This window comes from Capricornis sumatraensis, chromosome 3 (genome assembly GCF_032405125.1).
Source record: "Capricornis sumatraensis isolate serow.1 chromosome 3, serow.2, whole genome shotgun sequence".
Classification (NCBI taxonomy): Eukaryota; Metazoa; Chordata; class Mammalia; order Artiodactyla; family Bovidae; genus Capricornis; species Capricornis sumatraensis.
Genome location: NC_091071.1, coordinates 160020404 through 160043142, shown reverse-complemented (window position 1 = coordinate 160043142; position 22739 = coordinate 160020404). Strand labels below are relative to the sequence as shown.

The following is a 22739-nucleotide window of genomic DNA, read 5'->3' as shown; positions in this document are numbered from 1 at the left end:
GGAGTGACCCAGAGGGTGCGTGAGAGTCCAGGCTTGAGTCCAGGCTTAATTCCACAGCAGAAAAGAGCAATCAGCAAATCTAGTGGTTATGCAGTTATTTAGCAAATCCTCTAGGGCATTTATTTAAACTCAGCCGTTAAAAAGAATTCATTTGAATCAGTTCTGATGAGATGGATGAAACTGGAGCCGATTATACAGAGTGAAGTAAGCCAGAAAGAAAAACACCAATACAGTATACTAACACATATATATGGAATTTAGAAAGATGGCAATGACGACCCTGTATGCAAGACAGGAAAAAAGACACAGCTGTGTATAACGGACTTTTGGACTCAGAGAGAGAGGGAGAGGGCGGGATGATTGGGGAGAATGGCATTCTATCATGTATACTATCATGTAAGAATTGAATCGCCAGTCTATGTCTGACGCAGGATACAGCATGATTGGGGCTGGTGCATGGGGATCACCCACAGAGATGTTATGGGGAGGGAGGTGGGAGGGGGTTTCATGTTTGGGAACACATGTAAGAATTAAAGATTTTAAATTTTAATAAAAAAAAAAAATAAAAAATAAACAAAGCCCTTTGTTGTATAACAGACTTTAGGATAAAAATGTGTGACGAGTGTGAAGGGCGGTGGGCTCTGGTAAGAACCTTAGGAGGCCCGACACTGAAGAACCCAGCTGAGAAACAGGAACCAGGGAAAGAAGGAAAGCATTGGGGAGGGGAGAGAAGAGAAAGGAGGGTTCCAGAAACAAAGGCCTGTGTTTCAAGGAGAAAAGAGGGAGCCTCACAGCTGGAAACGTAGCAGAGGGGTCGGGGCCAGACAAAGACACAGAGTATTCTCCACTGACCTTTTGGGGGTCGAGTGCAAAGTGGAGGTCATGGGTTTTCAGGGAGGGAGCAGAAGGCAAATTGTTGCTGGCTAAGGAGTGAATAGGAGATGAACCACAGCCTGTGTGGTTGGTTCTTTTTTTTTTTTTCTTTAAAGAAGTCTGTCTGTGATAGGAAAGACAGAGAAAGGATGGCAGTCCTTGGATTATAGTGCTGGAAAGATCCAGAGGAAGTTATATGCTGGCATGGGTTTTGCATAAAGATGGAAAGAGAAAAACCAATAACCAAGTTGACATAGCTGAGAAAGAGGACACACCATCAGAATGCGATTCTAGTGGAAATCCCAGTGACCAGGGTACAGGTAGAGGACAGGGCTTGAATGGAGGCAAAAAACACCTCACCAGCGGCCAATGCAGGTGTTCAGTTCAGTTTGGTTGCTCAATCGTGTCCGACACTTTGCGACCCCACGGATTGCAGCACATCAGGCCTCCCTGTCCATCACCAACTCCTGGAGTTTACCCAAACTCATGTGTACTGAGTCGGTGATAAGCATCCAACCATCTTATCCTCTGTCGTCTCCTTCTCCTTCTGCCTTCAGTCTTTCCTAGAATCAGGGTCTTTTCAAATGAATCATCTCTTCCATGCAGATGTGCAGTTCAGTTCAGTTCAGTCGCTGAGTCATGTCTGATTCTTTGTGACCCCATGAATCGAAGCACACCAGGCCTCCCTGTCCATCACCAACTTCTGGAGTTCACTCAAACTCATGTCCATCGAGTCAGTGATGCCATCCAAACATCTCATCCTCTGTCATCCCCTTCTCCTCCTGCCCCCAATCCCTCCCAGCATCAGAATCTTTTCCAATGAGTCAACTCTTCACATGAGGTGGCCAGAGTATTGGAGTTTCAGCTTTAGCATCAGTCCTTCCAAAGAACACCCAGGACTGATCTCCTTTAGGATGGACTGGTTGGATCTCCTTGCAGTCCAAGGGACCCTCAAGAGTCTTCTCCAACACCATAGTTCAAAAGCATCAATTCTTCGGCGCTCAGCTTTCTTCACAGTCCAACTCTCACATCCATACATGATCACTGGAAAAACCATAGCCTTGACTAGACAAACCTTTGTTGGCAAAGTAATGTCTCTGCTTTTTAATATACTATCTAGGCTGGTCATAACTTTACTTCCAAGGAGTAAGCGTCTTTTAATTTCATGGCTGCAATCCCCATCTGCAGTGATTTTGGAGCCTCCCAAAATAAAGTCTGTCACTGTTTTCACTGTTTGCTCATCTATTTGCGATGCAGGTGTGGAGACCCCTAAATCAGGAAGTAGGAGGACGTAGAGCTGAGGACTGAAAGATACTGATAGTCTTTTCTTTTTTTTAAATTGGAGTATAATTGCTTCAAATTGTGGTGCTGGAGAAGACTCTTGAGAGTCCCTTGGATTGCAAGGAGATCAAACCAGTCCATCCTAAAGAAAATCAGTCCTGAATATTCATTAGAAGGACTGATACTAAAGCTGAAGCTCCAACACTTTGGCCACATGATGTGAAGAACCAACTCACGGGAAAAGACCCTGATGCTGGGGAAGATTGAAGGTGGGAGGAGAAGGGGACGACAGGGGACAAGATGATTGGATGGCATCACTGACTCAATGGACATGAACTTGAGGAAACTCCAGGAGACAGTGAAGGACAGGGAGGCCTGGTGTGCTGCAGTCCATGGGGTTGCAAAGAGTAGGACACAAGCCGGTAGCTGAAACCAATGGAACTGCTTTACAATATCGTGTTAGTTTCTACTGTAGAGCCACGTGAATTACCTATGTGGATACACACAGCCCCTCCTTCTTGGACCTTTCGCCCATCACCACCCCCATCCCATTCCTCTAGACCATGAGTGCTGAGCTGAGCTGCTTGTGCTATACAGCAGCTTCCTTGCTGCTATATAGCTAATTTACACATCTTAGTGTAAATACATTGATATATATACACTTTCATTTGTAAAATAGATAGCTTGAAATAAGCAGAGTTCTGAGGGCCCAGCTAAGACTGGAGCAGGAATTTACCATGGCATCCATCATCATAAAGAAGCTTAAGTGGACTGGGGGTTTTCCAAACTCATAGGCTAACATACCTTGGGTCCCTGTGGTCCAGGCAGGCCTTCGGGACCTGGGTATCCCTTCTGGCCAGGAGGCCCTGGGGGTCCTGGGAAGCCTTTCTCCCCCTGTTAAAACCAAAACAAGACAATACACACATAGAATAGCAATGCCCAGGAGTAAACATAACCATCATTTTCTCCTCTTTATGATATAACGATAACATTTTGCACATTTTTTTTCTTGGATTAAAAAAATAGCACTCAATGCTAAGTGTAATAGAAACTGGAATGTTTCTGTTAGTATTTGTCTGTAGGCTTGAAAGCATTTGTCTTTGGTCTTCTGGAAACTTGACTTTTACCCAAATGGCAGAGCTACATAGAACAGAGATTCAGGGAATCAAGAACTGAGAGGGAAAGCCCAGTTAGAAAGATGGAGGTTGGTGAAGGGTGTTTTTGGGGGATGGAGAGAGAGTGACAATCAGGTTCAGGAATGTCTTGGGAGTGTGCATAATCGCTATGTAGCTCGAAAGAACAACACACAGGCTATGAGTTTCAGTCCTTTCTTGATTACACAGGAATTAGTAATTCAATCTGCTATTTGTGGAGGAGATGCAGGAGAGATATCAAGAGTGGCAAAACCAAAAGTGTGAGCTACATAGTTAAGAGATGATAATATGGGAAAGCCCTTAGGGGTCAGGGAGTAATTTTAGGCCCAGTAAGGGACATGGTTCTGCCAACAAATAATCTTCCCATGAACACAGATCCTGGGATTACTCTTCAACAGTTAAGGCCACTGGTTTGATTCAGATAATCTAGTAGACAAGTGGAAACTTAGATTTTTAAAACAGAGCAAGTCAGCTATTTCACATGATGTGTGCACACACACACCCAATAAAAAGAGAAGCAGAAGAATTTGCTAGGCCCCTCTCAAGACTGTTACCTTCACACTTTGAACAGCATCTCACCCAGAGGAGGGATTCAATAAATGCTTCTTGAATGAGAGAATGAGTCATAGCTTTTCAACACGGATCTGAACATACCACTTTCACAGCTTCAGGGAAAACCCTAAATCAAACTACACATGAATCATTGAATACTTTAAATATGGTAATTTTTATTTTAATTAACGTGCAAATTATTTTGTCTAAAGAGCTTAAAATGCATTCTTTTAAAAATATTTTTAAGCAGTCATCTTTCAATATTGTTAAGCAATTCATTAGCGTATCTGAGAAAAGGGTTTTGTAAACAAAGGAAAAATTTTAGTTCTGGCTCCGTCTTAATTATCACAAATTGAAAGTTAATGGAGCGAATTAATGAGATTTCACGGCACTCATTTTTTACTCCAATTCTGCAATGGAGCTACTTTGTCTAGCTGAATTTTTGCCTCGAGAGAGTGCTTGTGCAAGATTCTTCCACCAGAGGGCGCCCTTACACCAATGCTGCAGGACAAAATCTGCGGGTTTCGTTTGTGTCCAAGTGAGCGAATCACGCTGTTTTCCGTTCTCTCGCCTTCAGCAACAATGTAAACAGGGGATACATACGGATCATTCTCAAAAACTTCCTTTTCCTTTAACTTAATATTTTTTGTTTCCAGATCGAGACAGTTACAGTAATTGCCCGCATTTATACCAGTTATCTGAAGCTTTCCTCCAAGGCTTTTCCACCGCTCCCGATTAATATTTATATACAATTACTTTAAAATTGTTTTGGGGGAAGGACTTTCCTGACTGTCAACACCAGTGGTTAACACTTCACCTTCCAATTCAGGGAGTGCAGGTTCAGTCCCTGGTCAGGGAGCTAAGACCCCACATGTTTCCTGGCCAAAAACCCAAAATATAAAACAGAAGACAAATTCAATAAGACAAAAAAATTGGATTTGGGGAATGGAATATATTCCTGCTGATCTGTCTGCTACCGAGCTCTATGGAGAAAAGAACCAGAATGAAGGTTTCTTTTTTACCTTCTCCCCTTTGGCCCCATCACAGAAGCACTGGCCTTTGTCTTTGCAGATACAGCCCTAGGAAGAGAGAAAGAGAAAGGGTTTTGTTTAAAAATGGCTTAATAAATTCCAACCGACAGAACAAAAGCAAACATATTTTTCTGTTCTCTGAGCATCAAACACCATTTAGCAGGAGTCCTGTGATACCGTAGCAATTTATCAATAGAAACAGAGTAGAAAATGAGAAGGATATAGAACTGTCAGATAACTGTATGCCATTTTTATTGTATTTAGGAATTACAAGTGATTTATTCATGGAAAAGACCAAGTCAGTTCTCCTTTTTTTTTTTTTTTTTTTCCAGAACACTATATAGTTGAATCATATGAAATTGCCATTGTTGTAGGGAGAAAGTGGTCTAATATTTGCAGATTTCTTGGTTCAACAAAATGAACATAGCTGAATTTGTATATATTAACTGGTGATATCTTCTGTAGATAATTCTATAGGTTTCTTTCCCTGCAATAATGTTTAAGACTGAAAAAGGATGATCAGTATTCATCATGTATTTTCAAGAAGAAACTAATTCACTGATGCTGATATCAAAGTGCTCTTTCTTATTAAAAAAACAAAACCAAAAATTGGGCTGCGACCTTGGGAACTCACACATCTTAATGGTCACTTAGAACCACTTGCAACCCTAGCTTTCACACCTATGCGCATGCCAAGTCTAATGAAGGTGTTTTTATTTATTTATTTTACGAAGGCCAGTTTTTATTTATTTATTTTAAATTTTTAAATTCCTCTCTGCCAGCAGAGAAAGAGAGAGAGAAATAGTTTTAAATAGTGGATTTAAACATTTTGGACACATATTCTATGGTTATATATTTATCCTTTTTTTGGGGGGGTTGTTAATATTAACTGAAAATTAGTTTATTTTCCTCAGAAAAAAATATTAATTGACAACAGAGGCAGAGCAAGCCTAGGAGATGTGCTGGCTGGTAGGAAAAATAAAAAGAAATTGCCTCAGATAGTCCCAAAGTGAGGATTCTGTGCAATCAAAATAAAAATACACAGGGAATTCCCTGGTGGTCTAGTGGTTATGCCTCTGAGCTTCCACTGCAGGGGGCACGAGTTCCATTTCTGGTCAGGGATGTAAGATCATATATGCTGCCTGGTATGGCCAAAATAATAATAATAATAATAATAATAATAAAACAAAAATATAAGTACACAAACAAAAAAATTTAAATTGAATCTATTTTCTAATCCCAAGGCAGTAGGTTTTGTTGTTATTTAAGAAAGGGGAGACCATAGTCATTTTCATACACTCATCCTTGATTCTCACCACACTTTCACCCATCACAATTTCTATGAATGAAAAATCAGTAATTGAAAAGGAAGGTCTCTGTTTCCCCCAAGGGTTAGTTATTTGGCATTCTTTAAGAAGACTAAGTTTTTCCACTTTTCCTCCCTGATGCTGGGGGTCATTAGGTCATATCTAGCTTAATTATTTTAATCTTGTTTTTCTGGGTTTTTAAACCTTAGTGTTCATTTCAATCACATATTTAAGTATACTAAAATATATACCAAATCTAGTATACTAATATCTGGACTTCCCTAGTGGTTCAGTGGTAAAGAATATGCCTGCCAATGCAGGAGATGGGAGTTTAATCCCTGGGTCAGGAAGATCCCCTGGAGAAGGATATGGCAACCCATTCCAGTATTCTTTTGCCTGGGAAATCCCATGGACAGAGGAGGTTGGCGGGCTACAGTCCTTGGGGTCATAAAGAGTTGGACAAGATTTATCGACTGAACAACAATACTAATATTTATTAAAGCAGTTGTTCTCAAAGTGTGGATTTTCAGAGTAGTATCAGCAGTATCTGGAAACCTACCAGAAATGCAAATTCTTGGCCTCACTCCAGACTCACAGAATCAATAACCCTGGTGTTGGTTGCAGTAATCTATAATAGGCCCCTGGGGTGACTCTGATACTACCAGTCTAAACCAACATCTATAAGCCCAGTCCACAGGGTAGAGCTAATTCTTTGAAGATTTCTGAACACCTGGACCCTGGTCTGTATATCCGCTTTTTGTTTGTGATGCCATTTTCCCTCTCAATCCAAGAAAGTAGCCAGGCTTTAGGGAGGCTTTCGTCACTGGGCTGAAAGCAAAAGCTGCGTGAAGGTAAGATTTTTCCTGGCTTTTGTTTCTGGAGTGTAGGGACCCGTTGATGGTTGGCCCCAAGAATGGAGGGACCACCAGGCTGTTCCTCCACAGTGTCTGGAGGAGGCAGTAGGGCCTCAGAAGAGGAAAGTCTGAGCCTTACACCCAGATACTGGGGCAGGGACACTCAACCCCACACGGACCTGGTGCTCTAGTTTACACAGTAGTGGTGGCCACTGTTTCATGTAGATCCTGAGCCTCTCTGACTCTTCTGCCTCCCAGACATCACACAAGACCTGGATTTGGAGCATCTCGGGACCACAGGTAGGAGAAGGCAAACTGGCAGTCCTCTAACTCCTAAAAAGGTGCATGTTGCTGTTCGGTTGCTAAGTCATTTCCAACTCTTAGCAGCCTCATGGACTGCAGCTCTCCAGGCCTCCCTGTCCATCACCAACTCCCAGAGTTTGCTCAAACTCATGTCCATTGAGTCAGTGATGCTATCCAACCATCTCACCCTCTGTTGTCCCCTTCTCCTCATGCCCTCAATCTTCCCCAGCATCAGGGTCTTTTCCAGTGAGTCAGCTCTTGCATCATGTGGCCAAAGTTATTGGAGCTTCAGTCCTTCCAGTGAATATTTAGGGTTGATTTCCTTTAGGATTGACTGGTTTAATCTCCTTGCTGTTCACGGGACTCTCAAGAGTCTTTCCCAGCACCACAGTTCAAAAGCATCAATTCTTCATAGATGAAGAATTGCCATCTTAAGTTTTATTTCTTGGAGTAAGTCACAGTCATATATTATTGGGACTCTTTCAGTCTTAGTTTGAACAAATAAATGCTTGCTGAACTCCTCCCAAATAAGGTCAGGTCCCCTTTCCTATATGCTCCAACGGGCCACTTGCAGCTATATGTGTAATGCATATTTTTCTTGATGCCCCTAAGCCTCAGAAGAGAAGGAATTGCCCAGTCTTGTTCACACTGTCAACCCTGGCTGTAATATGTCCTAAACAAATGCTTGTGGCGTGACTGAATGGATCAATGAATGAATGGAACACTGGTAATTTGTTTATATCCAGATTGGTCCTGGAATTTCAGGGCATGTGATATATATGGCTATTCCTGGGCTGCCATGATTAAGATGTTTTCTGTATATATATATATATATATATACAGGCTCCTCAGTCCACGGGATTCTCCAGGGAAGAATACTGGAGTGGGTTGACATTTCCTTCTCCAGGGGATCTTCCTGACCCAGGGATCAAACCCAGGTCTCCTGCATTGCAGGCAGACGCTTTAACCTCTGGGCCACCAGGGAAGCTCAGTCAAATATATATATATATATATATACATACACACACAGGTGTATATATTTTATATGTATGAATTCTGAACAACTTTGTTTGAAGTGGGAGAGAATGAAACTAGAAGCTTTGGCTATTTTACCACGTTAAAATTAACACAAGGTTAATTAGTTGTTAGTTGCTTGGATATACACATTTCGAGGGGAAAAATTTTTAAACCCTCAGAACTGAAAAACAGCATAATGAATACCTATATATCTTTTCATCTAGGTTTCCCAACTGTTAACATACTCTCCTAGTCATTCCAGCTGTCACTTTCTCTCTGTTTCTCTCTCTCCACACAGACACACACACACACACACACGCACACGCACACTTCCTTGCCAATCCATTGAAAAGTGGACTGTAGACACCATGACACTTCACGCCTAACACTTCTGCATGCATCTCCCCCAAACAAGAGTACATTCTTCTTCAGTAGCAACATCATTTTCAAACCTAAGAAAGGGACTCTGATGCAATGACTTCATTACTATTAATAGCTCTTAAACAAGATCTTCAGCTTTCCAAGGCTATTGACGACCATCAGAAAATGAAAAGCTATTTAATTTTTAACAAATCTTTTCATACCAGAGATTTAGTCTCAATCAGTGAGTTCACCTATAATCAATACATGAGGTCTGAACAAGTGACTGTCAGAGGTCCAAGCAGCTTTAGAGCCCACACGACTGCACCCAGAGAGCAGGTGTGGGACTCTGGCACCAGCCCTCGTTTGTTCCCTTGAATCCCCTGCTGTCTGGGGACTGTCCTCGCATCGCCACCCACAGCAACACCGATCCCTGTGCACTGTCATCAAAATCACGGCCCCTGACTCTTTACATTATTGCCCTTGAGTTTGGGTCTTGAACCTTCATGGGTGACACATTTAGCCTTTGTTTTCACTTGGTTTCATGGTTTTCACATGAAGGTAGAAGCCTTATTTTGAAGGAGGAAGCAGAACAGGTTCTATCTTGAAAGCAGGACTCCACCTTGGGCTGGACGGTGGACTTTAAGCTATATGCCCAGTATCTATGGAAACGACATACCAACTGGAAAACCAGACCTAGGGCTCGTACCTAGACTCTCTGTCACCTAAAATAATACCCTAATTATCTGTGTAACTGAATAGAATCATACATTCTACTATGCTTATTGGGGTATGACCACAGGCCTATTGATAATTGTCCACTGTTAACTACCTAGGCTTAAGGCATATGAATCATGGGTTAACTTTAATTGTATCTTTCTTTTTCCTTTGTTCAGACTAGTTTCAGGGAATTTGGGGAGGCAGGTTTGTGCACATACAGTTAGGGTATATAAGATTTTCACAAAAACTGGTCGGGGTCCTTGGCTAAGAGGAGACTCTGCTTTGGGCTCGCTGGTGTAATAAACTGCACGCCACCATCTGCATTGTACTTCTGAGTGAGTTTGTTTTCCGGAACACGTGGCTACAACAATTTGATGGTTTGGAGCTAGCTGGTTGGTTAGCTTAAGAAGTCAAAGTGAGCAATCAAAAACAGATAGACAAGATACATGAGCACTTTAGGCATTTTAACTTAAAACGTGCAAACCAATTCTTCAGTCTTGTAAATAGGGCCCAGGCCCCTTCTTTAGGAACGGGGCTGCTGTTCAGAGGTCTACAGCATCAGTTTTGCTAAGTCACACCCAAAATGTAATGTTGCAGAAACCAGTATTTGAGAAGCCAAGCACCACACCCGGAGAGTGGGAGAACTCAGGTTTATTATGTCAGCAGGCTCAGAGGAGCTAACGCTCCAAGCTCTGAGCCCTGAACAAAGGGATTACAGAGTTTTTATAGACAGACTGTAGTGGGCAACATTCACTGTTAATAGGCTGGTTTAAACTAAGGGGTTTTGCGTGCATGAGAATAGCAGTCAAGAGGAGGAAGGGGATGTCTGACCTGGACCCGGATAATTAAGCAGGTTTGCAGGGACTGGGAAATTGCAAAGAGCAGGACAAGGGTGAGTGAGATAAACTCCAGTTCCTAGTATTGCAAGTCCCCACTTTCTGAGACTACGTGACCTACATGATCTCCACTCTGCAAGGGCCAAGCTCAGTTACAGAGACAGAAGAAGGGGGTCAAATTTTAACTTTTCCTCTTCAGAACCACCGACATTTCTAGTTTGGATTTTCTTGGAGCAGCCCAGTTGTTTAAAGATGCTGATGATGCAGTCTGAGTATAGAGTCCTTCTAAATACGAATCCATGTTTCCCTCTAACTTTTTAAATGTTGTCTCAGCCACACTTAATTGAACAGCAGTTTCTTATCAGATCTTCCAAGCTAGTTTTCACAGAAACATGTCTTTTTCTGTATTTGTATTTAACCAATTTGTTATTTAATATTTAATTAGATGAGTTTGTTATAATAATAAGTACAACTGGCAGAAGCAGCTAACTCTTGGCAATCACACATCTCCACCATGGAGCAGGCAAATGTTGGTGTGCAGGGAAAGCCTAGGCGTGTCAAGGGGGAGGCGGGCACTGGCAGCCATCGGTCTGTTGTACACCAGGTATGGAGAGTTCTGGTTAGAGGCTGACCGCTAGGAGAGTCGGTGAAAGGGAAATCACCGGGCCATCTACTCATCCGCCGTGTCACCCACGTGTAGACGTTCAGCACTGTTGGCAGGACTCCAGAACCAGGCCTGGGGCTGTGTTTCTGGGCCCAGGTGAGCAGAACTGCTCCAGAATTCTTCCAACTTGAATTTTCAGTGACATTGGCGAGGCATGGCCCTGGCTGTATATCCGCACAATTGCACTGACTAGGACTTCAGAGGCTGTGAAGTTGCTGACCTGTGGGTGCTCCAGCTGATTTGAGTTAACTCAAAATTACCGTCTGGGCAGCTATCTGGCTGATGCTCATCTGCTTCTCTAGAAGCATGGAGCCCAGCCCAGGGCCATGTGAAATAAGACATGGCACTGTCTTTGGATGGTGGTAGCATTAGCCCCAGACTCAAGAGATCCATTTCTCTTAATTGTACTGCTTTTCTTAAAATATTTTTTTTTATGTTTGAAATAAATTTTTAACTCTGTGAATGTGTTTTGATAATTCAATAATTCAGACAGATCAGTTGACTAGAATGTAACAGTGGCCATATTTTCATTTTAGTTGCATTTGATCCACTTTTTTGCACTCACTGTTGAAACACCATGATTATATTAACATAACATAACCCACTAATTACTACTCAAATGCCAGATCCTTTTAAAACCAGTATAACCAAATGCTGTGAACTATTAAGAAAGCATAATTATGGAAATTTCTTAAGTAACATTTTAATGATTTTTCCACTTCCAACAATAAAGTACCTCTTAGTTTCCACGTACCTTAATGAAGTAAGAAACCATTCATCAAGAGCAGAAAACCCTTAATAGTGATTTTCTGACTTTTCTCCTAATCACATCAGGAAGTAATCCAGGATTCCATGATATTTTACACTGTTGCATATTAAACAGTTAAACTTGTGAGACCCTAAACAGTTAAATCTTGTAGTCTATGAAGCCCAATGGAGAAGACAATGGCAACCCACTCCAGTACTCTTGCCTGGAAAATCCCATGGACGGAGGAGCCTGGTAGGCTGCAGTCCAGGGGGTCACTAAAAGTTGGACACGGCTGAGCGACTTCACTTTCACTTTTCACTTTCATGCACTGGAGAAGGAAATGGCAACCCACTCCAGTGTTCTTGCCTGGAGAATCCCAGGGATGGGGGAGCCTGGTGGGCTGCCATCTATGGGGTCACACAGAGTCGGACACGACTGAAGCGACTTAGCAGCAGCAGCAGCATGAAGCCCCAAAATCATAGGCCTTCTGCCAAATATGTATGGGATCTATTTCCAGATTTGCCAGCTACTATCTGGAGCTTGATAGAGTGCCTGATGAACTATAGATGGAGGTACGTGACATTGTACAGGAGAAAGGGAGCAAGACCATCCCCAAGAAAAATAAATGCAAAAAAGCAAAATGGCTGTCTGAGGAGGCCTTACAAATATCTGTGAAAAGAAGAGAAGCCAAAAGCAAAGGAGAAAAGGAAAGATATACCCATTTGAATGCAGAGTTCCAAAGAATAGCAAGGAGAGATAAGAAAGTCTTCCTCAATGAACAGTGCAAAGACATAGAAGAAAACAATAGAATGGGAAAGACTGGAGATTTCTTCAAGAAAATTAGAGATACCAAGGGAACAATTTATCCAAAGATGGGCTCAATAAAGGACAGAAATGGTATGGACCTAACAGAAGCAGAAGATATTAAGAAGAGGTGGCAAGAATACACAGAAGAACAGTGAAAAAAAATCTTCATGACCCAGATAATCACAATGGTTTGATCACTTACCTAGAGCCAGACATCCTGGAATGTGAAGTCAAGTGGGCCTTATGAAGCATCACTACGAACAAAGCTAGTGGAGGTGACAGAATTCCAGCTGAGCTATTTCGAATCCTGAAAGATGATGCTGTGAAAGTGCTGCACTCAATATGCCAGCAAATTTGGAAAACTCAGCAAGTAGCCATAGGACTGGAAAAGGTCAGTTTTCATTCCAATCCCAAAGAAAGGCAATGCCAAAGAATGCTCAAACTACCGCACAATTGCACTCATCGCACACGCTAATAAAGTAATGCTCAAAATTCTCCAAGCAAGGCTTCAGCAATACGTGAACCATGAACTTCCAGATGTTCAAGCTGGTTTTAGAAAAGGCAGAGGAACCAGGGATCAAATTGCCAACATCCACTGGATCATCAAAAAAGCAAGAGAGTTCCAGAAAAACATCTATTTCTGCTTTATTGACTATGCCAAAGCCTTTGGCTGTGTGGATCACAATAAACTGTGGACAATTCTGAAAGAGATGGGAATACCAGTCCATCTGACCTGCCTCTTGAGAAACCTGTATGCAGGTCAGGAAGCAACATTTAGAACTGGACATGGAACAACAGACTGGTTCCAAATAGGAAAAGGAGTATGTCAAGGCTGTATATTGTCACTCTGCTTATTTAACTTATATGCAGAGTACATCATGAGAAACACTGGGCTGGAAGAAGCACAAGCTGGAATCAAGATCGCTGGGAGAAAGCAATAACCTCAGATATGCAGATGACACCACCCTTATGGCAGAAAGTGAAGAACTAAAGAGCCTCTTGATGAAAGTGAAAGAGGAGAGTGAAAAAGTTGGCTTAAATCTCAACATTCAGAAAACAAAGATCATGGCATCTAGTCCCATCACTTCCTGGGAAATAGATGGGGAAACAGTGGAAACAGTGTCAGACTTTTTTTTTTTTTTTTTGCTCCAAAATCACAGCAGATGGTGATTGCAGCCATGAAATTAAAAGACACTTACTCCTTGGAAGAAAAATTATGACCAACCTAGACAGCATATTAAAAAGCAGAGACATTACTTTGCCAACAAAGTTCCATCTAGTCAAGGCTATGATTTTTCCAGTGGTCATGTATGGATGTGAGAGTTGGACTATAAAGAAAGCTGAGCACTGAAGAATCGATGCTTTTGAACTGTGGTATTGGAGAAGACTCTTGAGAGTCCCTTGGACTGCAAGGAGATCCAACCAGTCCATCCTAAAGGAAATCAGTCCTGAATGTTCATTGGAAGGACTGATGTTGAAGCTGAAACTCCAATCCTTTGGCCACCTGATGTGAAAAGCTGATTCATTGGAAGAAACCCTGATGCTGGGAAAGATTGAAGGCGAGAGAAGAAGGGGACGACCAAGGATGAGATGGTTGGATGGCATCACTGACCCAACGGACAAGAGTTTGAGTAAACTCCGGGAGTTGATGGACAGGTAGGCCTGGCGTGCTGCAGTCCGAAGAGTCGCAAAGAGTCGGACACAACTGAGCAACCGAACCGAACTGAACTGATCTGGAGCTTTGGGAAAATGACTTAATCCTTCCAAGTTACGGCACCTGTAAAGGAAGACTGTAAGATCTATCTTTACACAGAATGCCCTGCATTCCGTACCAGACTCAGTCTTTGGGGGGTGCTACCCTCTCCTTTTTTGCTCCACTATCTTGTATCAAGGAACATTCATGTTAATGTCTGATACATTTTTCCAAAGAAGCCACTGCCTTCCCAGGCAGTTCTTCCTGAAGTCGTTTGTCCAGTATCAATTGTCCTGAGCAATCATCAGAGACAGCAAAAAGTATCATTTGTTAATAATCATCTTAGAGTATATTGAATATATTAGTTAATATATTAGTAATTGAATATATTAGTTAATTCATGTACAAATATGATTTGTACATGAGCACAGAAACAACTTGTTTTATTTGTTTAATAAAATAAACTGGTGTTAGATGCACCAGGGGTACTGGGTGCTTATAAGTGAAAGGTGGCATATCAAATATGTTACAAAAGTAGGAAGCAATTTTGGGCCGCTGAACAGTCAGCTCTCACACTTTGCTCTCTGTTTCAACTTCTGCTGTGACCATGTACCGCCTGCTGTCTGCCTTCTGTTTCAGGGGTTTGTGACTGAACGGTTAAGGGCACTGCCTTGGGGCAGACTTCTTAGGTCTAAATCCCAGCTCTGCCCAGCCACCCGTGTGACTCAGAGTGAGCTCTGGTGCCTCAGTTTCCACATCTGTAAAATGGGGTCAAGTGGGTAACCTCTTAGAGGAATGCATAGGATGCCTGCAGAGGGCTGTGAAGGAAATCACAAGTGTTACCCCCAAACCCGCCTCTTTGATATACAAATTATTTTGAGTTGAAGGCAACTAAAAATCACTAAATGCAGAAAAAACTCCTCCCTTTGTTCTTAAATTCAGGAAAGAAATTTAATAATTTAGTAAAATAGCATTTATCAGCCCAGAGAGGGCACTAGAGGAACCTGCATACAAACCTCGTTAATCTAGTCCTGTCTTCTGTTGCTCCTTCACCCCTCACTACCTGTAGCCCAAACCCCTTGTCTAATCAATTCTTCACAAATTTACTGCTTCTTTGTCTAAAAGGTCAAAATGCTTCCTCCTTTGGTCACTTCTGCAAAGACTCCCAGGCACATATTAAAAAAAAAAAAGTTTTTAAAAGTACATGTATGCCTCTCTCCTGTTAATCTCTTTTTCTCAATTTAATTTTCAGACCCAGCTAGGGACCCTAAGAGTTTCTAGGAAAACATTTTCCTCACCTTTGCAGGCAGACTCTTTACCCTCTAAGCCACCAGGGAAGCCCTTAGCTGTCACAGAGGGCAATCAAGAATGTAGGTTATTACTCATTTATTAGCTTAATATTGCTACTCAGATGCTTGTGAGTTGAGCGCTTATTAGATTGACTAGCTTGCAAGTAGGAACTGTGTCTCATAAAATTTACATTTCTTCAACACTGGCAGGCAGTAACAAAATTTTCTAATTTCTACTCTTCAGGCTAATGAAGGATCTAGTTATGGGCATACCTTTTAAACATTCTTCGTTGAATAGACCAGGAAATAATTTCCAAAGGAAGCTTGGGTGTTTCCTCTTTCTACGCTCGACGCATCATCCATCGCACACCCAGGCCCAGTTTCCCTGCATCCCTGTGAAACAGAAGTGCCCAGCCCTCCCTCGGGGTGCCCCTCCCCCACACCCAGCCCAGCCTGGTTTAGCAGAAGGGGAAGTTGGCAGCGTTCAAAGCTGGTTAACACTCTGCTGAGCAGCTCTGTTGATTTTGCATTATGATTATTGACCCTCTGCCCAGCCAATAGCCTGAGGCCAAAGTTTCTGTGTGTGAAAAGAAGAGCTGACAGAGTGCGGGCGGCCGTGCCAGACAGACTCCATGAGCTGCTCTTTGCAGGGTCCTGCCATCTGCGTCGGGCTTCTCTGGTGGCTTAGACGGTAAAGCGTTTGCCTACAATGCGGGAGATCTGGGTTCAATCCCCAGATTGGGAAGATCCCCTGGAGAAGGCAATGGCACCCCACTCCAGTACTCTTGCCTGGAAAATCCCATGGATGGAGGAGCCTAGTAGGCTATAGTCCATGCAGTCACAAAGAGTCAGACACGACTGAGCGACTTCACTTTCACTTTTCACCTTCATGCATTGGAGAAGGAAATGACAACCCACTCCAGTGTTCTTGCCTGGAGAATCCCAGGGACAGGGGAGCCTGATGGGCTGCTGTCTATGGGGTCGCACAGAGTCGGACATGACTGAAGTGACTTAGCAGTAGTAGCAGCAGCAGTCTGATGGCTGCTAGGTGGCAGGTATTCTTTCCTTCCTGAGTTCTCTCAGGGCTGGGACATCCTTGTTTACTGATGTGGCTGTAATATTTACTGAAATATTCTATTCTCACATACCTATAATCATTAACCAGCAGGTTTTTCTTCTTGCCCTAAAAGGTTCTGAGTTCAGTAAAACTATGAGGTCTTTGGCATTCATGTAAGATGAACAGACTCTGCAGAATTCCATGTAATGGATGCTGTGGAGGAAATGAACTTCAATCAGGACTCTAATGATACTGGTAGGTAACATTTGGGAGCACTGCTCAGGGTGCATTGCCTAGTACATGGTCTGATGGACATCTGATAACAGCTCCAGGAGACAGGTGCTATGATTAGTCGCTTCTTCTAGATAAGGTGGCTGGGAGATGATGAAGAGGCTAGAGGTGGTCAGGAGTGGAGCTGGGGAATCCAAACCCAGGTGGTTTGACTCAAGCCATAGTCTCAACCCTATGTCCTGTTTTAGTGTTGATCAGCTCTGTGGGCCTCTAGGGCTTCCTGACGGCTCAGTGGTGAAAACAAATCTGCCTGCAATGCAGGTGATGCAGCAGATGTGGGTTCCATCCCTGGACTGGGAAGATCTCCTGGAGGAGGAAATGGCAACCCACTCTAGTATTCTTGCCTGGGGAATCCCATGGACAGAGGACCATGGTGGGCTACAGTCCATGGGGTTGCAAAAGAGGTTCACATGACTTAGCTACTGAACAGTACCAACAGGGGGCCACTGAGACTTCAGGGGAGAGAGAATACACATCTCCTGTCCTCATCCCAGCACTGCGCTGTGAGGCTGTAATCAGATCCCAGCGATAAGCATACTATGACTATTCATGAAATCAGCGGGGTGGCCCAGGGAAGCCCACAGGTCAGATTTAGTCTGCCTTCTGTGTCTGTGCAGCCTGAGAGCTAAGAATGGCTTTTCTATTTTCAAATACTTGAAAGAAAATTAAAAGAAAAACAATAGTTTGTTATCATGAAAATTATGTGAACTTCAGATCTCGGTGTCTGTAAATAATTGTGTTTCATCACTAAAATCTTCGTAGGATTTGTTTTCTGTCTTGTTATATGGGTAGGCTTCCCGGATAGCATAGTTGGTAAAAAATCCACCTGCAATGCAGGAGACCTCAGTTCAATTCCTGGGTCAGGAAGATCCGCTGGGGAAGGGATAGGCTACCCACTCCAGTTTTCTTGAAAACTGGTAGAGTTTTCCCTTTTAAACTGGTGACTCAGCTGGTAAAGAACCCACCTGCAATGTGGGAGATCTGGATTTGATACCTGGATTGGGAGGATCCTCTGGAGAAGGGAAAGGCTATCCACTCCAGTATTCTGGCCTGGAGAATTCCACGGACTGCAAAGAGTCAGACACAACTGAGTGACTTTCACTTTCACTTTCATCTAGGTATCTACCTAATATCCTTGATTTTTGCCTCTTGACCATTTAAGGAAAAAACCTTTTAACCGCTGGTGTGAAAGACCTCGATTATATTTATGTGTTAGTACAAAAGTTACATTAAAAGTATTAAAGGAGAAGCCAAGGAATTTAGCAGCTCTGAGCTCCAGTGAGAGACAGCTTTCTGCCTCCACATGTCAGACAGAATTTCTTTCTTCCTCCCATCCCCCCTCACCTGCCTCTCCTTTCTTCTGTCACACTTCAGTCCAAGCTAATGCAGTTTGGGGATTGGAAGATCCCTGCACATCATCTAATCCAAAAGTTGCTAGTGCTTTGGAACTTGAAAAGTGAAAGTGAAGTTGTTCAGTCGCGTCCGACTCTTTGCGACCCCATGGACTGTAGTCTACCAGGCTCCTCCGTCCATGGGATTTTCAAGACAAGAGTACTGGGGTGGGTTGCCATTTCCTTCTCCAGGGGATCTTCCTGACCCAGGGATCAAATCCGGGAATCCTGAGTTGTGGGCAGACGCTTTTACCGTCTGAGCCAATAAAATGATTTTTAAAGTGGACACCAACAAAGGACTATCCTGTTTGTAATTTGCTATGTAAGGGTAATGACCTTGTGTGTATGTGTTCACTTGTGTCTGACTTTTTGTGACCCCATGGACTGTAGCCCATCAGGCTCCTCTGTGCATGGAATTTTCCAGGCAAGAATACTGGCGAGGGTTGCTATTTCCTACTCCAGGGGATCTTCCCAACCCAAGGATTGAACCTATGTTGCTTGCATCTCCTACATTGGCAGGCAGATTCTTTACCACTGGGAAGCCCATATGACCATCTACAACCACAAACAAATCCACTCTTTCCCTCATCCATCTATCTTTTACCACTGTCATCGTTCTGTCAAAATAAATGAATTTGAAAAACTATAAAGGAAGCAAGTAAATGTTCACAGAGTACAAGATGTCCCTTTAATATGAAACAAGTAAATTTTTCATCATAAAAATCTCTATACTGTTCTTATTTTTCTCACTTGCCTTAGTTTGGTGAAAGTTTACACAGGTATGAGTTTGTGATGTGCTAAACTAGGCATGACTGCCCACTTCTCTGCCCCCCACCCGCTCTGGTCAGCCACTGCTTGCTTAGTGATCTATCAATGGGCGGTTTTTCCCTTTGAGAGGTGATGCAAGTTGATCTCATACTGTATAAGGCATGCTAATGAGTTAATTTTTAAAAATCTGACTTGTCTTTCAAGAATCAATGCACACACACATACACACGTATACACACCCCTGCCATAAATGTCACACAGGGGAGAAAATTCCAGCCTCAGACTCACAGGTGGAGACACGTTGGGGAATGGGTCCCTTAGTCTGCATATCTGGTCTGCCTGTGTGTAGGACCAAGTCTTTCAGAAAATATCTTTTATAATATTATATTTTTTATAATATAATATCTTTTATAATACTGTTTTTTTTTAAAATAAAACATAGCTTGTATACAAAACTCAGCTCTCCCTTTTTCATTTGATAATCAGTGAATAAGCACTTAATAGGATTTTAGCTGTTAACTGACAATTGAACCGGGCACTTCTGGATTCTGGTTGATCTCTCCAGAATGTGCTGCTTCAGGTGGCTGAAAACCTCCCTGGAGAAGCCACCCTTTAGCTTTTGTCCATGTGGAACCACCACATGCCTTATACCACTTTCACAAGCTGCTACTTGGCTACCTACAGCGACTGTCAATGGCGAATCTAGGGGGAATTTAAATGTTTTCTTATTCTTCATCTTTGGTTCTGGGATGGTTGCTAGAAGTTTTTAGAAACCTAGTACTTAGTCACAGAAATGTAAGACATTTTAAGGAAAAATCCATTTTGTATCTGTGAAACTAAAAGTATGCAAGATGAAAGCTGTGCATCACTCATAAAATAGGACCCCTTTTCCAAAAGTAAGCCTTCTGTGGATTTGAGGGCCAGCTCTGATGTCACATTACCTGGAAATATGGACACTGCTTACATAACAATACTACTCTGAATAAAAGCAGAAAAGGTGGTGCTAGTGGTAAAGAACCTCCTGCCAGTGGAGGAGATGTTAGGGAACATGGGTTCAATCCCTGGGTCAGGAAGATTCCCTGGAGGAGGGCATGGTAATCCACTCCAATATTCTTGCCTGGAGAATCCCATGGACAGAGGAGCCGGGAGGGCTACAGTCCATAGGGTCACAAAGAGTTGGACATGACTGAGCAACTAACTCTTTCTTGTGAGATTAAATTCAGAAAGAAAGTCAATTAAATAACTTCGTATGTGTCCTCTGCTTGTGAAAACCAGACTATGATGATGGATAAAGAATATTAAAAGTATCGATTCATGAGACAAGTGAAATAGGTGAGAAGACAAAACCAGATTAAAAATGCCAATTAATTTTTGGAAGATGGAGGTGAGTGGAACCTTCAAGTCAAGAGGGATGGTACATTTATGAATACCTTGGCACATATTGTCTGTTCCAATAAAAGATTAAAAAAAAACACTCAAAAAACAAGATGCATATTGTCAGTGTGTAAAATGCAAAGGCAACACACAGCAGTGGTAGGGGGTGATGCCTTAGGCAGCCACGCTGAGTCTGAAGCTAACCGAGGTACCCGGGAGATGGGCTCCTATACAGAATGGGGAGCATGAGTCAAGAAACACCATTTGAATACCATTTGGATGGGGGTCCTGGAGGACACCCAAAGGAGGCAGCCCTAAAAAGTGGGCATATACAGGGGAGGAAGAGAAAAGAAATAACAAAAGTTGAACCCAGAGCTTTGGTAGCCAGCCTTCAAGATGGTCTCAGGGATACCTCGCCCTGGTGGCTATGCCCTTGCATGGCCCCTCCCACACTAACTGAGGCTGGTCTGTGTGACCAAATAGAATAAAGTGGATGTGCTGCTGTGTCACTTCTGAGAATAAGTCATGTAGCACTATTTACAAGAGCCAGGACATGGAAGCAACCTAAATGTCCATCGACGGAGGAATGGTTAAAGAAAGTGTGGCACATATATACAGTGGAATATTAGCCATGAAAAGGAACCAAATTTTGCCATTTGCAGAGATGTGGATGGATCTAGAGACTGTCATATGGAGTGAAGTAAGTCACAAAGAAAAAAACAAATGTTGCATATTAACACACACACACATATATTATGTGTTATGGCATCACCGACTCAATGGACAGAGTTTGAGCAAGCTCTGGGAGATGGTGAAGGACGGGGAAGTCTAGCGTGCAGCAGTCCAGGAGGTCGCAGAGAGTCGGACATGACTTAGCACTGAGCAACAACAATTCCAATAAATGTGGAGTCTTGCAAAAATAGTGCAGATGAACCTATTTACAAAGCAGAAATAGAAACACAGACGCAGACTATGGACACCAAGAGGGGAAAGGGGGAGATAATTTGGGAATGACATATACACACGACTATGTATAAATTAGACAACTAATGAGAACCTACTGTATAGCACAGGGGAAGAAAAGGGCACAATCTGTTTGTAGAACATATATTAATCTTAAAAATGCATTCCAATATACAGTAGGTGGTGCAGCCAAATACTATTTGACTCACTTACAAGAGTTACCTAGAATTTTCAAATTCACATAGGTAGGGAGTACAGGAGTGGATGCCAGGGGTGGGGAAGGGCATGGAGTCGGGGATAGGGAGGGAGGTTGAAGAGTTAGTGTTTAATGGGGACTGAGTTTCAGTTTAGGAAATTGAAAAATTCCGGACACAGATGATGGTGAGAGGTCCAGCACAATGGTAGTGTACTTAGTGCCACTGAACTGTGTAGTTAAATATGGTTAAGATGGTATGTTTCATATTATGTGACTCTTACCACAATAAAAAGACATTAACAACAACAACAAAAAAGATAGTGTGACGTCTTCTCTCCTCTGGATTACTTGCCCTGGGAAGCCAGCTGCCATATCAAATCAAGGAGCCTTAGGGAGAGGCCCATATATTGAGGAACAGTCTTGTGAATGACCCAGTTTCAAGCTTAATCCAACTCTGTCCAGCCTCAGATGACTACTGCCTTAGTCTGTAGCTAGACTGCAGCTTCATGGGAGACACTGAGTCAACACCAACCATCGAAGCTGCTCCCAGATTCCTGATCCTCAGAAAATGAATGAGATAAACAGTGCAAAATTGTATGAGTTATTAGTTAGTTAGTTCAATTGCTTAGTTGTATCCAACTCTTTGCAACCCCATGGACTGCAGTACGCCAGGCCTCCCTGTCCACCACCAATTCCCAGAGTTTACCCAAACTCATGTCCATTGAGTCAGTGATGCCATCCAACCATCTCATCCTCTGTCATCCCTTTCTCCTCCTGCCTTCAATCTTTCCTAGCATCAGGGACTTTTCAAATGAGTCAGCTCTTCACATCAGGTGGCCAAAGGGTTGGAGTTTCAGCTTCAACATCAGTCCTTCCAGTGAACATCAGGACTGATTTCCTTTAGGATGGACTTGTTGGATCTCCTTGCAGTTCAAGGTACTCTAAAGAGTCTTCTCCACCACCACAGTTCAAAAGCATCAGTTCTTTGGTGCTCAGCTTTCTTTACGGTTCAACTCTCACATCTATATATGACCACTGGAAAAACCATAGCTTTGACTTAGATGGACCTTTGTTGGCAAAGTAATGTCTCTGTTTTTTAATATACTGTCTAGGTTGGTCATAACTTTTCTTCCAAGGAATAAGCGTCTTTTTATTTCATGGCCACAGTCACCATCTGCAGTGATTTTGGAGCACAAATGATGAGTTGATA

The 22739-nt window shown here is 42.7% G+C and overlaps 1 protein-coding gene across 1 annotated transcript in view; it reads right to left on the bottom strand.

The window, feature by feature from the left end:
* Positions 1-22739, bottom strand: part of COL4A3 (collagen type IV alpha 3 chain) — a 159053-nt gene that overhangs the window by 73002 nt on the left and 63312 nt on the right. Inside the window, exons 2-3 of the mRNA XM_068967501.1 lie at positions 4883-4939; positions 2959-3048 (exon numbers count right to left, since the gene is read on the bottom strand). Coding sequence (XP_068823602.1) covers positions 2959-3048; positions 4883-4939 — 147 coding nt within the window. The remainder of the gene's footprint in view (positions 1-2958; positions 3049-4882; positions 4940-22739) is intronic.